This window comes from Staurois parvus, unplaced genomic scaffold (genome assembly GCF_062004578.1).
Source record: "Staurois parvus isolate SC_StPar_1 unplaced genomic scaffold, SC_StPar_1.0 ptg002812l, whole genome shotgun sequence".
Classification (NCBI taxonomy): Eukaryota; Metazoa; Chordata; class Amphibia; order Anura; family Ranidae; genus Staurois; species Staurois parvus.
The window spans coordinates 41,676-55,980 of NW_028320608.1; the positions used below are offsets into that span (position 1 = coordinate 41,676).

The window sequence follows — 14,305 nt, forward strand, 5'->3', positions numbered from 1 at the left end:
GCTTGTTATACTCACTGTGGGACCTAAGGGGTTAATCCTCTGCATTGTGTAAAAAGACTGTTTGATCCTGTCTTCTCTGATCCTCCCCTTCTTCCAGTGTCCCCCTCTTATCTCCTGGTATGTATTGCTAGAGAAGTTTTTTTTTCTCTCTTATTGGGAGGATGCTTGTGATCAGCACTGTCCCAAAAGAGGTCAGGGGTTCTGCATCCTCCTAAAGCAGAAAACTCCTCTAACAAGCTTTAACCAGTGCTCAGCTGGACACTGATAGAAGTCACAAGACTGCTATATACTGCTGACGGGAAAAGGTTTTTAGCAGTTTCTATTTACTAAAATAATGGCATTTCCATGTTGTGTGTACTGTGGGAGAGCGAATATAGGGAACGCAGGGTCCGGGGAGAGCGGATGTAGTGAATGCGGGGTCCGGGGAGAGCGGATGTAGTGAATGCGGGGTCCGGGGAGAGCGGATGTAGTGAATGCGGGGTCCAGGGAGAGCGGATGTAGTGAATGCGGGGTCCGGGGAGAGCGGATGTAGTGAATGCGGGGTCCGGGGAGGGCGGATGTAGTGAATGCGGGGTCTGGGGAGGGCGGATATAGTGAATGCGGGGTCCGGGGAGAGCGGATATAGTGAATGCAGGGTCTGGGGAGAGCGGATATAGTGACTGCGGGGTCTGGGGAGAGCGGGTATAGTGACTGCGGGGTCTGGGGAGACCGGATATAGTGAATGCGGGGTCCGGGGAGAGCGGATATAGTGACTGTGGGGTCTGGGGAGAGCGGGTATAGTGACTGCGGGGTCTGGGGAGACCAGATATAGTGAATGCGGGGTCCGGGGAGAGCGGATATAGTGACTGCGGCGTCTGGGGAGGGCGGATATAGTGAATGCGGGGTCCGGGGAGAGCGGATATAGGGAATGCGGGGTCCGGGGAGAGCGGATATAGTGACTGCGGGGTCTGGGGAGGGCGGATATAGTGAATGCAGGGTCCGGGGAGAGCGGATATAGTGAATGCGGGGTCTGGGGGAGAGCGGATATAGTGAATGCGGGGTCTGGGGAGACCAGATATAGTGAATGCGGGGTACGGGGAGACCAGATATAGTGAATGCGGGGTCCGGGGAGACCAGATATAGTGAATGCAGGGTCCTGGGTTTAGTAACACTTTAAAATTGGTGGCAGTGAAGTGCATCTGGGGATGCCCAGCACAGATCTGCCGCCGATGGCCAATCATTGTGGAGTGGGCAGCAAGCAGCAGGAGTGTGAGACTAATATTCCTTTCTATCACAGACATCAGTGATGTCACAGACTGTTCTGGAACCTAATATAACACAATATATATGTTTTGCAGGATTTCCCGGACTATGTGAGAAAGTTGGATGAGATTCTGCTGCAGAAATCTAAACACATCGAGGACCTCCGAGCCCAATTACAGCTCTTCCTGGACCTTTCCTCTACAGATCTGTCCTCTCTGACCTCCGCCCTGGACCTTGGCAAGCAGGACGATGCAGAGCGTCTCTGCTGCTCATAACATTTCATGTTTTTATCACCATCCCACAAGGCCTTATAACAAACTTGCCTTCTTCACGGTTCACACTTTGGGGAGACAAACCTCTTCATTTCCCTTTTTAAATACAATGCTGCAAAAGACTGTCATGGCCTGAACTTATTAGAGGGAATGGTCAGAGGCCAACCTACAGGAGGGGTTGGGGACTGACGTCATGCTGGTAGAGACATTTGGAGGCTCGTGATGTTCCATGAAACACTAAATTACGGGTATTAAAGGATAGAGAAGTTCCCATTTAGTTACAGCTGTATTTAGGGTGTAACAGGTGATGATGCAGCACCCCTTCCTAGCCCCCCAAACTATCACCTTTTAACCCCTCGCCCTCCCGAGGATTTACCCCCCTTCCTGACCAGGCTGTTTTTTGCGTTACAGCGCTGCGTTACTTTAACTGACAATTGCGCGGTCATGCAACGCTGCACCCAAATGAAATTTACATCGTCTTTTTTTTTTTTTCTCCCCCCCACAAATAGAGCTTTCTTTCGGTAGTATTTGATTGCCTCTGCGTTTTTAATGTTTTTGAGCTATAAACAAAAAAAGACGGACAATTTTGAAAAACAAAAAACTATATTTTTGCTATAAAAGATGCCCAGTGAAAAAATTAAAAAAATCAAATTTCATCATAAATTTAGGCCAAAATGTATTCTGCTCCGTCTTTGCTAAAAAAAAAAAATGTAAATGAATTGGTTTACGTGAAAGTTATAGCGTTTACAAATGGCGGCATATATACTGGAATTTTTTTACTAGTAATGGCGGCGATCAGCGACTTATAACAGGACTGCGGCGGACATTCTGACACTGGGGGGGGAAACTGACTTGGTGTCACTGGGGATGTCAGTGACACCAATACAGTGATCAGTGCTAAAAAAAAAAAAGCTAATGGCACTGGGCAGGAAGGGATTAAAATCTGGGGCGATCAAAGGGTTAACTGTGTGCTGTTTTACTATGGGGGCTGTGTGTTTCACTGTAAGCACACTGCTTTGTATGGCTCTGTTATGCAGTGTGTAGGAGCTGACAGGAGAACTGTACTGTTTACATACAGGTCTCTCTCCCGTCGGTAATACTCAGAGATCGCTGGGTGCCAGCGGGGAATCACAGGCCGGCACCCGGTGATTGACCCAGTGCTTTGTATGGCTCTGCTATACAGAGCCATACCAAGCAATGTGCAGGAGCTGACGGGACGGGAAAGATCTGTATTGTTTACATACAGGTCTCTTCCCCCGTCATTAATACTCGGAGATTGCTGGGTGCTGGCAGGCAATCACTGGCTGGGACCTGGTGCTTTGTATGGCTCTGTTATACAGAGCAATACCAAGTAGTGTGCAGGAGCTCACGGGACGGGAAAGATCTGTATTGTTTACATACAGGTCTCTCCCTTGTTGGTAATACTCGGAGATCACTGGGTGCCGGCAGGTAATCACCGGCCAGGACCCGGTGCTTTGTATGGCTCTGCTATACAGTGCAATACTAAGCAGTGTGCAGGAGCTCACGGGATGGGAAAGATCTGTATTGTTTACATACAGATCTCTCCCCCATCGGTAATACTCAGAGATCGCTGGGTGCCAGCGGGGAATCACCGGCTAGGACTTGGTGCTTTGTATGGCTCTGCTATACAGAGCAATACCAAGCAGTGTGCAGGAGCTGACTGGAGAGATCTATATTGTTTACATACAGGTCTCTCCCCTGTTGGTAATACTCGGAGATCACTGGGTGCCGGCAGGTAATCACCGGCCAGGACCCGGTGCTTTGTATGGCTCTGCTATACAGTGCAATACTAAGCAGTGTGCAGGAGCTCACGGGATGGGAAAGATCTGTATTGTTTACATACAGATCTCTCCCCCATCGGTAATACTCAGAGATCACCGGGTTCCAGCGGGGAATCACCGGCCGGGATCCGGTGATTACCAGCCGAGGCCACGAATGGCAGCGTGCGCCCACTACCTGGAAGTGCAAAATCACATGCATATGCACGTGATTTTTCACACCCGTGCCCCCTGTAGCAGTATTTCTGCTATAGGGTGGTGCAGACGCGGTTAAAATTGGTGCAGCTGTGTGAGACTCTGCATCTATTCACAAGAATCTGTGAATGAAAAACTACATGTCCTGCCTGCCACCGCGGCAGTTGGCTTGTAGCTCTCGATGAATTAGGAGGGCACTGATGAGCGCTCTTGTAGTTCATTCACTCTTCCTCCAGCTTTCTAACAGCCTGTACAGAGGTATGGGCAGTAAGCTGGAGGGAGAGAGCCTGATATTGCACCCACAGCCTACTGATTGCCGGTGCGATGCTCTGCAGGCTCCTGAGGGGACAGAAAAAAAACACGTTTTTACCTGCAAAAATGTGCTTTGATTTTTTTTTTTTTTTTTTTGGGAAGGAGAACTTGGCCGTTGAGCCCCCTTTACACACCAGTTCTTCCTCTGCTTACTGCTAGGCCTGAGGGCCACACTTCACCAAAGGGCTGTATGTGGCCTTTGGGACACAGGTGGGATGCCAGGGGACCATGATGTCCTATCACTATGGGGATTCCATAATGCTGGATGTACGGTATGGTGTGTCTTGGAGTTGTCACCCTTTTAGTTGGTGTCACACAGGAAGAACATGGTGGTCAGGTGGGATGTTCTGATTGATTTTCTGCATTGGGGTCAATACCTTTTTTAATGCTCCTCCTCTGTCCTGATAGCAGAGCAGGTTTTCTAGCTGTCTTCTACACAGCACATTGATCTTCTGTGTCATAAAACCTTTCTATGAGGATGAAGTCCACCTAGAGTATTGTAGAGCTGGCCTAGTGAATATGCTTTATATCTAAAGCTGAACTAAAGGCTAAATACACAGATGCTTGATGAGGGTTCTTGAGAGGAGAACTGAGGTGGGGTGCTGTGATGTTTTCAGGAAGTTGTGTACGGCACCCAGCCCCTCCCACCAGCCATGATCTGTCTGCACTGCATAGAGAAGCACAGAAACCCAGTGATGTCATCATTAGGGCTCAAATAGGGTATGTAATGAAAACAAAGGTTTTATTTAAAATGTCATTATCAGGGAAAGCAAAACTACCTTCACTAGCGAAAGTCTAAAGGGAGAGCTAACATTGTAGGACCGGTCAGGTACATAGTGGCAGCATTGTCCTGTATGAGAGTCTATAGGGAGAGCCAACACTGGAGGACTGATCAGGTACACAGTGGTGGCATTGTCCTGCATGGAAGTCTATAGGGAGAGCCAACACTGGAGGACTGATCAGGTACACAGTGGTGGCATTGTCCTGCATGGAAGTCTATAGGGAGAGCCAACACTGGAGGACTGATCAGGTACACAGTGGTGGCATTGTCCTGCATGGAAGTCTATAGGGAGAGCCAACACTGGAGGACTGATCAGGTACACAGTGGTGGCATTGTCCTGCATGGAAGTCTATAGGGAGAGCCAACACTGGAGGACTGATCAGGTACACAGTGGTGGCATTGTCCTGCATGGAAGTCTATAGGGAGAGCCAACACTGGAGGACTGATCAGGTACACAGTGGTGGCATTGTCCTGCATGGAAGTCTATAGGGAGAGCCAACACTGGAGGACTGATCAGGTACACAGTGGTGGCATTGTCCTGCATGGAAGTCTATAGGGAGAGCCAACACTGGAGGGCTGATCAGGTACACAGTGGTGGCATTGTCCTGCATGGAAGTCTATAGGGAGAGCCAACACTGGAGGACTGATCAGGTACACAGTGGTGGCATTGTCCTGCATGGAAGTCTATAGGGAGAGCCAACACCGGAGGACTGATCAGGTACACAGTGGTGGCATTGTCCTGCATGGAAGTCTATAGGGAGAGCCAACACCGGAGGGCTGATCAGGTACACAGTGGTGGCATTGTCCTGCATGGAAGTCTATAGGGAGAGCCAACACTGGAGGACTGATCAGGTACACAGTGGTGGCATTGTCCTGTAAGAAAGTCTAGTGTTAGCTCTGCCTCTAGAGGACTGGCGAGGTACACAGCTCTCCCTAGACTTTCATTCTGGACACTGCCACCACTGTACACCAGTCCTCCAGTGTTAGCTCTACCTATGGACTTTCATACAGGACACTGCCGCCACGAGCACTGCATGACAGAGCAGGTACACAGTGCTAGCAGTGTCCTGTATTAAATTACTTTTCTAAAACAGCAGCAAGTGACAGAGGAACACCAGCCTCCATTATTTTACATACCTCGGCTTCTAGCTGGTAAGGGTACTCCCATCCTTGTTTTCCCCCTTGTGGGGGACATTTCCCCCTTTGCCGTTCCCGTAGATTCTCTCCCCACCAATATCTTTAGAAGAGTTTCTGGATGAATGACAGGAAGCATCTCACAGCATTTCCCATCTACTCTAGCTCTTGGTAAAGCTAGCCCTGCACCTGTAGAGTTTTGTGTTCAAAAATGTTCATTTTTGGAACGTTCTTCTGATTACCAAAGAGTCATAGGGGATGATTCGACAATCGCTTACAAGATTGGAAACTGTCTAATCCAATGCTAACGAACGTGCTCCACGTTTATTACATTTGCTTCCAGGTTTGAAAAATCTTACCTAGTGTAATGCACATGCACTTGTCTTAGTTATTCCAGATTGTCAATCAAAAATTGAGACGTTGAGATGCAACTCAAATGAACAGTTGTTTGAAATTGGTAAAGTCCTTGAAAGCACCATCGAACGCTAGGCTGAACTATTTTGATCCTTTCGTGTCTGAACGAATATGTAGAGGTGTAAGGCGAACGTCAGACATCCTCTGTAGTTCTCCAGGTTACAGGGGTGACCCGGGGATCCCAGCGCTGTAAGTGGACGTTACTAGTGGTGGAGTTGTGGTCTATGTTTGCCCACCAACACTGACTTGACATCCATATTACATAACTTTGCTCTAGCCCCGTTTTTTTGTGAGGGTGTGTAGGGGTGTTGGTGGCAGGACTTTCGACCAAAAAAAACGAAGGGTGTAACACCCATTGCAGCTAGAGCTGAGCTGTGAGACTTGTACGGGGGGAGCGCTGCGATGATACCATCAAGTTGCTCCGTGTCATACAAAAGGCAAAGAGGAGGAAGGAAGCGCAGAGCCATCACTTGGCTGAACGTTTAGAAATGAAAAAGGTGTTTAAAAAAACTATGTAGAGCCGTCACTTGGCTGAACGTTTAGAATTGAAAGGGCGTTTTAAAAATTATTTAAAAGAGAGTATTTAATGTACAGTGACCAGAATGGAGGGGGGGCCTGACTTAATTTTTGCTTGATGACTGGAGTTCTGCTTTAAATCTGTGCTCATTATCATGTGTTTATTAAGAGGGGGGCAGTGTTCATGGGGTAAAATGTCAGAAAGCGTAAAGACAATCACTTCCATTACATCGGATACACGGATCAAAGTATTTTTATACTTTCTACTTTATAAACAAAGAATTTGTCAGGGTGCAGTTATTTAAAATGTTTAGTCCATATAAAAAAAAAGACTACACCAGCAAGGTGAGCAACTTCTAGTAAAATCATCCATCCATTGATGCACAATGTTATAAAGGAAGCATTGCATTGTGGGAGTTCTGTGCCTAACAAATACTACGCTTGCCTTAAAGTATAACGAAAGGAACAACTTCTTTTTTTTTTCCAGTTTTGGATAGAGAGGAACGTTTACAACACTTGTCAGATTTTATTCCTGTCTGTGCCCCATTAAGGAGAGTCACCCTCTCTGTTTGTCCTGTTTACCAATATCGTTGAAAGTAAAAGAAAATCCACATTTTCGGTTGTCCCCAGAAAAGTAATAGAGAGGAAATCTTCCAATGGGGACACTGGTTCTGGTGACCGGGGGCTCCTCAAGGGAATACCGTATTTTTTGCTCCATAAGACACACCTGACCATAAGATGCACCTAGGTTTTAGAGGAGGAAAACAAGAAAAAAAAAATATTCTGAACCAACGGATTGCAGCCATAGTACAGGAGACGACCAGAGACTGCGGACATAGTACAGGAGATGATGAGAGACTGCGGACACGGTACAAGAGACGGTCAGAGACTGCAGACATAGTGGTACAGGAGACGGTCAGAGATTGCAGACATAGTAGTACAGGAGATGACCAGAGACTGCAGACATAGTGGTACAGGAGACGGTCAGAGACTGCAGACATAGTGGTACAGGAGACGGTCAGAGACTGCAGACATAGTGGTACAGGAGACGGTCAGAGACTGTGGACACGGTACAGGAGACGGTCAGAGACTGTGGACACGGTACAGGAGACGGTCAGAGACTGCGGACACGGTACAGGAGACGGTCAGAGACTGCGGACACGGTGCAGGAGACGGTCAGAGACTGCGGACACGGTGCAGGAGACGGTCAGAGACTGCGGACACGGTGCAGGAGACGGTCAGAGACTGCGGACACGGTGCAGGAGACGGTCAGAGACTGCGGACACGGTACAGGTGACGGTCAGAGACTGCGGACACGGTACAGGAGACGGTCAGAGACTGCGGACACGGTACAGGAGACGGTCAGAGACTGCGGACACGGTACAGGAGACGGTCAGAGACTGCGGACATAGTGGTACAGGAGACGGTCAGAGACTGCGGACACGGTACAGGAGACGGTCAGAGACTGCGGACATAGTGGTACAGGAGACGGTCAGAGACTGCGGACACGGTACAGGAGACGGTCAGAGACTGCGGACACGGTACAGGAGACGGTCAGAGACTGCGGACACGGTACAGGAGACGGTCAGAGACTGCGGACACGGTACAGGAGACGGTCAGAGACTGCGGACATAGTGGTACAGGAGACGGTCAGAGACTGCGGACATAGTGGTACAGGAGACGGTCAGAGACTGCGGACACGGTGCAGGAGACGACCAGAGACTGCGGACACGGTACAGGAGACTGTCAGAGACTGCGGACACGGTACAGGAGACGGTCAGAGACTGCGGACACGGTACAGGAGACGGTCAGAGACTGCGGACATAGTGGTACAGGAGACGGTCAGAGACTGCGGACACGGTGCAGGAGACGACCAGAGACTGCGGACATAGTGGTACAGGAGACGGTCAGAGACTGTGGACACGGTGCAGGAGACAATCAGAGACTGCGGACACGGTACAGGAGACGGTCAGAGACTGCAGACACGGTACAGGAGACGGTCAGAGACTGCGGACACGGTACAGGAGACGGTCAGAGACTGCGGACATAGTGGTACAGGAGACGGTCAGAGACTGCGGACACGGTACAGGAGACGGTCAGAGACTGCGGACATAGTGGTACAGGAGACGGTCAGAGACTGCGGACACGGTGCAGGAGACGACCAGAGACTGCGGACACGGTACAGGAGACTGTCAGAGACTGCGGACACGGTACAGGAGACGGTCAGAGACTGCGGCCACGGTACAGGAGACGGTCAGAGACTGCGGAGATAGTGGTACAGGAGACGGTCAGAGACTGCGGACATAGTGGTACAGGAGACGGTCAGAGACTGCGGACATAGTGGTACAGGAGACGGTCAGAGACTGCGGACATAGTGGTACAGGAGACGGTCAGAGACTGCGGACATAGTGGTACAGGAGACGGTCAGAGACTGTGGACACGGTGCAGGAGACGGTCAGAGACTGCGGACATAGTGGTACAGGAGACGGTCAGAGACTGCGGACACGGTGCAGGAGATGGTCAGAGACTGCGGACATAGTGGTACAGGAGACGGTCAGAGACTGCGGACACGGTGCAGGAGACGGTCAGAGACTGCGGACACGGTACAGGAGACGGTCAGAGACTGTGGACATAGTGGTACAGGAGACGGTCAGAGACTGCGGACACGGTGCAGGAGACGACCAGAGACTGCGGACCTTTGGGGGGCGGGTAACCAAATTTGACAGGTACCCACTCCCATTTGCGCTGTGACCACCTCTCTCCCTGTAGTCTTATGGGACATGTGACAGGTCCCAGAAAACTACGGGCCCATTCACAAAGCGCAGAGCTTCTCGCACATGCGAAGTGGGCGCCCGGCTGTGAAGCCGTAAACTGTCACAGCAAGGTGCCCACGCTAAAGATGCCGACGGCCAGTGACGACACCGCTGGACCGAGGAGCCGAGCGGCTGGCCCGGTATTCTAACACACCGGCAACCAGGGGAATACTGGGCCGGCAGCTCCATAAGACGCACAGACATTTTCCCCCATTTTTTTTGGGGGGGGGGGAAAGAGTTTTATGGAGCGAAAAATACGGTACCTTAACTTGCAGGGATTTCCTCTCACTTCCTGTTTGGCTATGGGACAGGAAGTGAAGTCTCCACAATGGGACACAGATTGCGAAAAAGAAACAAATCTGACAGGGGGGGGGGGGGGCGGTTATAACCCTTCCTTGCTCTATCCATAATGGGCAAAAAAAAGTTTTACCTATAGTTCTACTTTATAAAACCAGAGGCCTGAGTTCAGTTACACAAAAATGAGCTTTATCTGTTCTCCCCACCCATTATTTATTTAGGATTTTTGCTCCTGCAATACAAATACCGGCTGCTATGTTTATTGACTTCTATGTGTGTTTGCATTTGGTGTGGGCATTAGAGTGTCAGCTCCTTTGGGCGTCACGGTTTGGTATGAATGGTTCAGTGTTGTACATAAAGTGCTGTAAAATACAGCAGCACTATTCTAATAAAAGTGTCTAAATAAATATATACATTTACCTTGTGATGACTTTCTTATCATTTCACAAATATAAGGTGTGCAGTTGCAAATCCTATCAATGGTTAATCGCGGTATAATCCAGACATTACCCCCCAAACTTCTCCTCCCCCCTTCTAGAGCATTCTCAGCATTTTTTTTTGTTTAATTCTGTTCGTTTTATCACCCCGTGACATCTTTGGGCTTGTAAAAGTCTTGCTGGACCAGCTGCTGAGATATTTATTTATGTATTTCAGGTACTTATATAGCGCCATCCATTTACACAGCACTTTACATTCTCATCAGTCCCTAACCCTCAAGGGGCGTACAATCTAAGGTCCCTAACCCTCAAGGGGCGTACAATCTAAGGTCCCTAACCCTCATGGGGCGTACAATCTAAGGTCCCTAACCCTCAAGGGGCGTACAATCTAAGGTCCCTAACCCTCAAGGGGCGTACAGTCTAAGGTCCCTAACCCTCAAGGGGCGTACAATCTAAGGTCCCTCACCCTCAAGGGGCGTACAATCTAAGGTCCCTAATCCTCAAGGTGTACAATCTAAGGTCCCTAACTCACATTCATACATACACATACTAGGGACAATTTAGACAGGATCCAATTCACCTACCAGGATGTCTTTGGAGTGTGGGAGGAAACTCATGCAGGCACAGGGAGAACATGCAAACTCCAGGCAGGTGGTGCCGTGGTTGGGATTCGAACCAACAACCCTAGTACTGCCAGGCGGAAGTGCTAATCATTTAGCCACTGTGCTGCCTATCAGTTCCTATTGCCGCAGGCCCGTCTTCCAGAACTACATCTTCCAAGATCCCATTCCCTACACCAAAGCTGCTTCTCTTTTTGAAGAGCGAGGTCCACTTAGGTGATTTGGTAACCGGGTGCGGGCCACAATGAAATTAAATGGTTCAGAATTGAATCTTTTTTTTATTTTGAATTGCATAATGAACATTTTCTTCCTGCAGCCACTGAATGCCTGGTGGGAGTGAGAGGAGGAGAAGCCGGCTTTCAGCAGTTGCAGGAGTAAATGGGAGAGGCCCGGTTCCTGTATAATGCCGCTCCTGTCAAGGTGGAAAACAGAAGGGGACTGGGAAGCCGCACAAGCCCCCTGGAGCATGGGGTGAAGTTGCCGTTGCGACCCCTGATGCTGCATCAGTGGTTTGGGAGGGTGTGGTAAATACCTGTCACAACTATTGGGCTTTACCTCCCCCAAACCACAAACGAGCCCTCTATAAAGCTGCTTTCAAACTGATGAGGAGCGGTGGACCTGCTCAGCTTTCCTGGAGGCGAGCTGCACCGAGCCATAGCCTTCCATTATATCTTGCAGCTGTGCACTTTTTGAAAGTGCACCAAACCTGCAGGATATAATAGAAGTCTATGGCTCAGCCTAGGTTCACACTAATGTGGTGCAGTACATCGCATGTGATTCGCACAGGAACCGCACTGCATTCCTGTGCAAACCCCATGCAATTTGTGTGCGGTGCGGTCGGAGCCGTACATTTTTGTTCGGCTCAAATTGCACCGCACCAAAAAGGTGCAGGATCCTTTTTTGAGTCCACCCATGGCTATTCACACCTTATATGATCCGATTCTGCACATTGCACTGCGTTTTGCGGACCGATTTTGAGGTGTTGTTAACATATACACCTGCATCGGTTCGCATGAATGGGGTGCGATTCTGATGCGGTGCGGAATTCACACAGAAAACGTGAATTCCGCACCACATCAGTGGGCTCAATGCAGCAAATCCTCAAAAAAGCCACAAGTGTATTGAGCTGCACCCGCGGATCAGTGGTAAAGCAGCCTATTAGTTATTAACCCTTTTAGGTGCTAATATGTCCATTGCAAAAGTGCAGTGTATGTGATGAAATACAAAAAAAGTAGCCAAACATAACGTGATACAAGTTCAAAGAAAAAAATGACCATATCAATTGACACATAAAACAAACAAATATCCTGTAGTCCAAAAAAGTAAGGTGAAGAAATGACCCAAACACCAAAACTGAAAGCCTGAGGACGCGCTCAGCACAAAATTCATTATGACTGTGCCTGCGTGGGTTTTCTCTGGGTACTCCGGTTTCCTCCCACACTCCAAAGACATGAATTGGTGAATTGGCTCCTGCCTACATTGTCCCTAGTATGTGTATGTATGAATGTGAGTTAGGGACCTTAGATTGTACGCTCCTTGGGGGCGGGGACTGATGTGAATGTACAATATATATGTAAATCGCTGCGTAAATTGATGGCGCTATATAAGTACCTGAAATAAATAATGACTTGAGCCGCACACTTCACATCTGGTTGCTGGAACTCACGGCGGCCACGGGAATATCGACGGTGTGAGGAGAAGGATCCCCCTAGTGAGCTGTTTGGGTTGGTGCTCCCTGTGGCACCATTAACATGTTAGTGCATATGATTTAATCTTTTTTTTTTTTTTTTTTAAATAAAAACTTACTGCACTATGAATACTTTCTGGGCTCTTTCCTGAGACAGATGCTGAGAATGGAGGAGGTGGTATGAAGGATTCTGCAGGACCAGGCATCCCACCAAATGTATACAAGATCTGTGCTTGCTGGCTACTTTGTTGGCCGAGTTAATCTGGTGAGTGCATATTTTTGGCCGGTAGTACACAGTGTACATGGTGGTAGAGCACAGTTGGGAGTTGCAAGAGGATTTGGTTACCAGTTTTAATGCCACATCAGTTTTGGTGTTTGGGACTTTTTTTTTACCTTACTATTTTGGACTATATGATATTTATTACCGTATTTTTCGCTTCATAAGACACACCTACAGTAGATTTTAGAGGAGGAAAACAAAACAAATATTTTGAACCAATGGACTGCAGACACGGTACAAGAGATGACCAGAGACTGCGGACACAGTACAGGAGGTGACCAGAGACCGCGGACATAGTACAGGAGGTGACCAGAGACCGTGGACACAGTACAGGAGATGACCAGAGACCGTGGACACAGTACAGGAGGTGACCAGAGACTGCGGACACAGTACAGGAGGTGACCAGAGACTGCGGACACAGTACAGGAGATGACCAGAGACTGTGGACACAGTACAGGAGATGACTGGAGACTGCGGACACAGTACAGGAGATGACCGGAGACTGCGGACACAGTACAGGGGATGACCAGAGACTGCGGACATAGTACAGGAGATGACCAGAGACTGCGGACACGGTACAGGAGATGACCGGAGACTGCGGACACGGTACAGGAGATGACCGGAGACTGCGGACACGGTACAGGAGATGACCAGAGACTGCGGACACGGTACAGGAGATGACCGGAGACTGCGGACACGGTACAGGAGATGACCGGAGACCGCGGACACGGTACAGGAGATGACCGGAGACCGCGGACACGGTACAGGAGGTGACCGCGGACACGGTACAGGAGATGACCGGAGACCGCGGACACAGTACAGGAGATGGCCGGAGACCGCGGACACGGTACAGGAGATGGCCGGAGACCGCGGACACGGTACAGGGGCTGGCCGGAGACTGCAGACACGGTACAGGAGATGACCAGAGACTGCAGACATAGTACAAGAGACGGTCAGAGCCTGCAGACCTTTGGGGAGCGGGATGTCGGGTACCAGAATTTGACAGGTTCCCACTTCCATGCCGTTGTCCTCCCCATAGTCTTGTGGGAGGGACTCTTGACAGGTTCCAAAAGCCGCAAGCTGTCACAGCCGGGTGCCCACACTGAAGATGCCGGCGCCGGGGAGAGAAGACGGCCGGTGAAAGCAGGACACCGCTGGGCTGAGGAGCAGGTTCTTCAGCACAGTAGAGCGGCCGGCCCGGTATTCTAACACGGTGGCGGGGGGAATACCGGGCTGGCTGCTCCATAAGACGCACAGACATTTTCCCCCATTTTTTTGGAGGGGAAAAAGTGCGTCTATGGAGCGAAAAATACGGTAATTTATTTTATGTGCTAATTTATATGGTAATTTTTCCTTTGAATTTGTATCCCGTTATAGTTGGCTGGCGCCTACTTTTATATATTTCACATATTCTGTAAGTGTAATTTGCCTGGATATTTATTTCACAAAATCTTCTGAATGTTGTTTTTTTTGGTTTGGTGCTTTTTTTTTTTTGTAATTAGATTG

General features: G+C 49.2%; 1 protein-coding gene across 1 annotated transcript in view; it reads left to right on the forward strand.

Annotated features, from left to right (window-relative positions):
- KIF24 (kinesin family member 24) overlaps positions 1-10,194 on the forward strand; it is a 46,698-nt gene extending 36,504 nt beyond the window's left edge. Inside the window, exon 9 of the mRNA XM_089666742.1 lies at positions 1,338-10,194. Coding sequence (XP_089522868.1) covers positions 1,338-1,517 — 180 coding nt within the window. The 3' untranslated portion in view covers positions 1,518-10,194. The remainder of the gene's footprint in view (positions 1-1,337) is intronic.
- Positions 10,195-14,305: the final 4,111 nt, after the last annotated feature.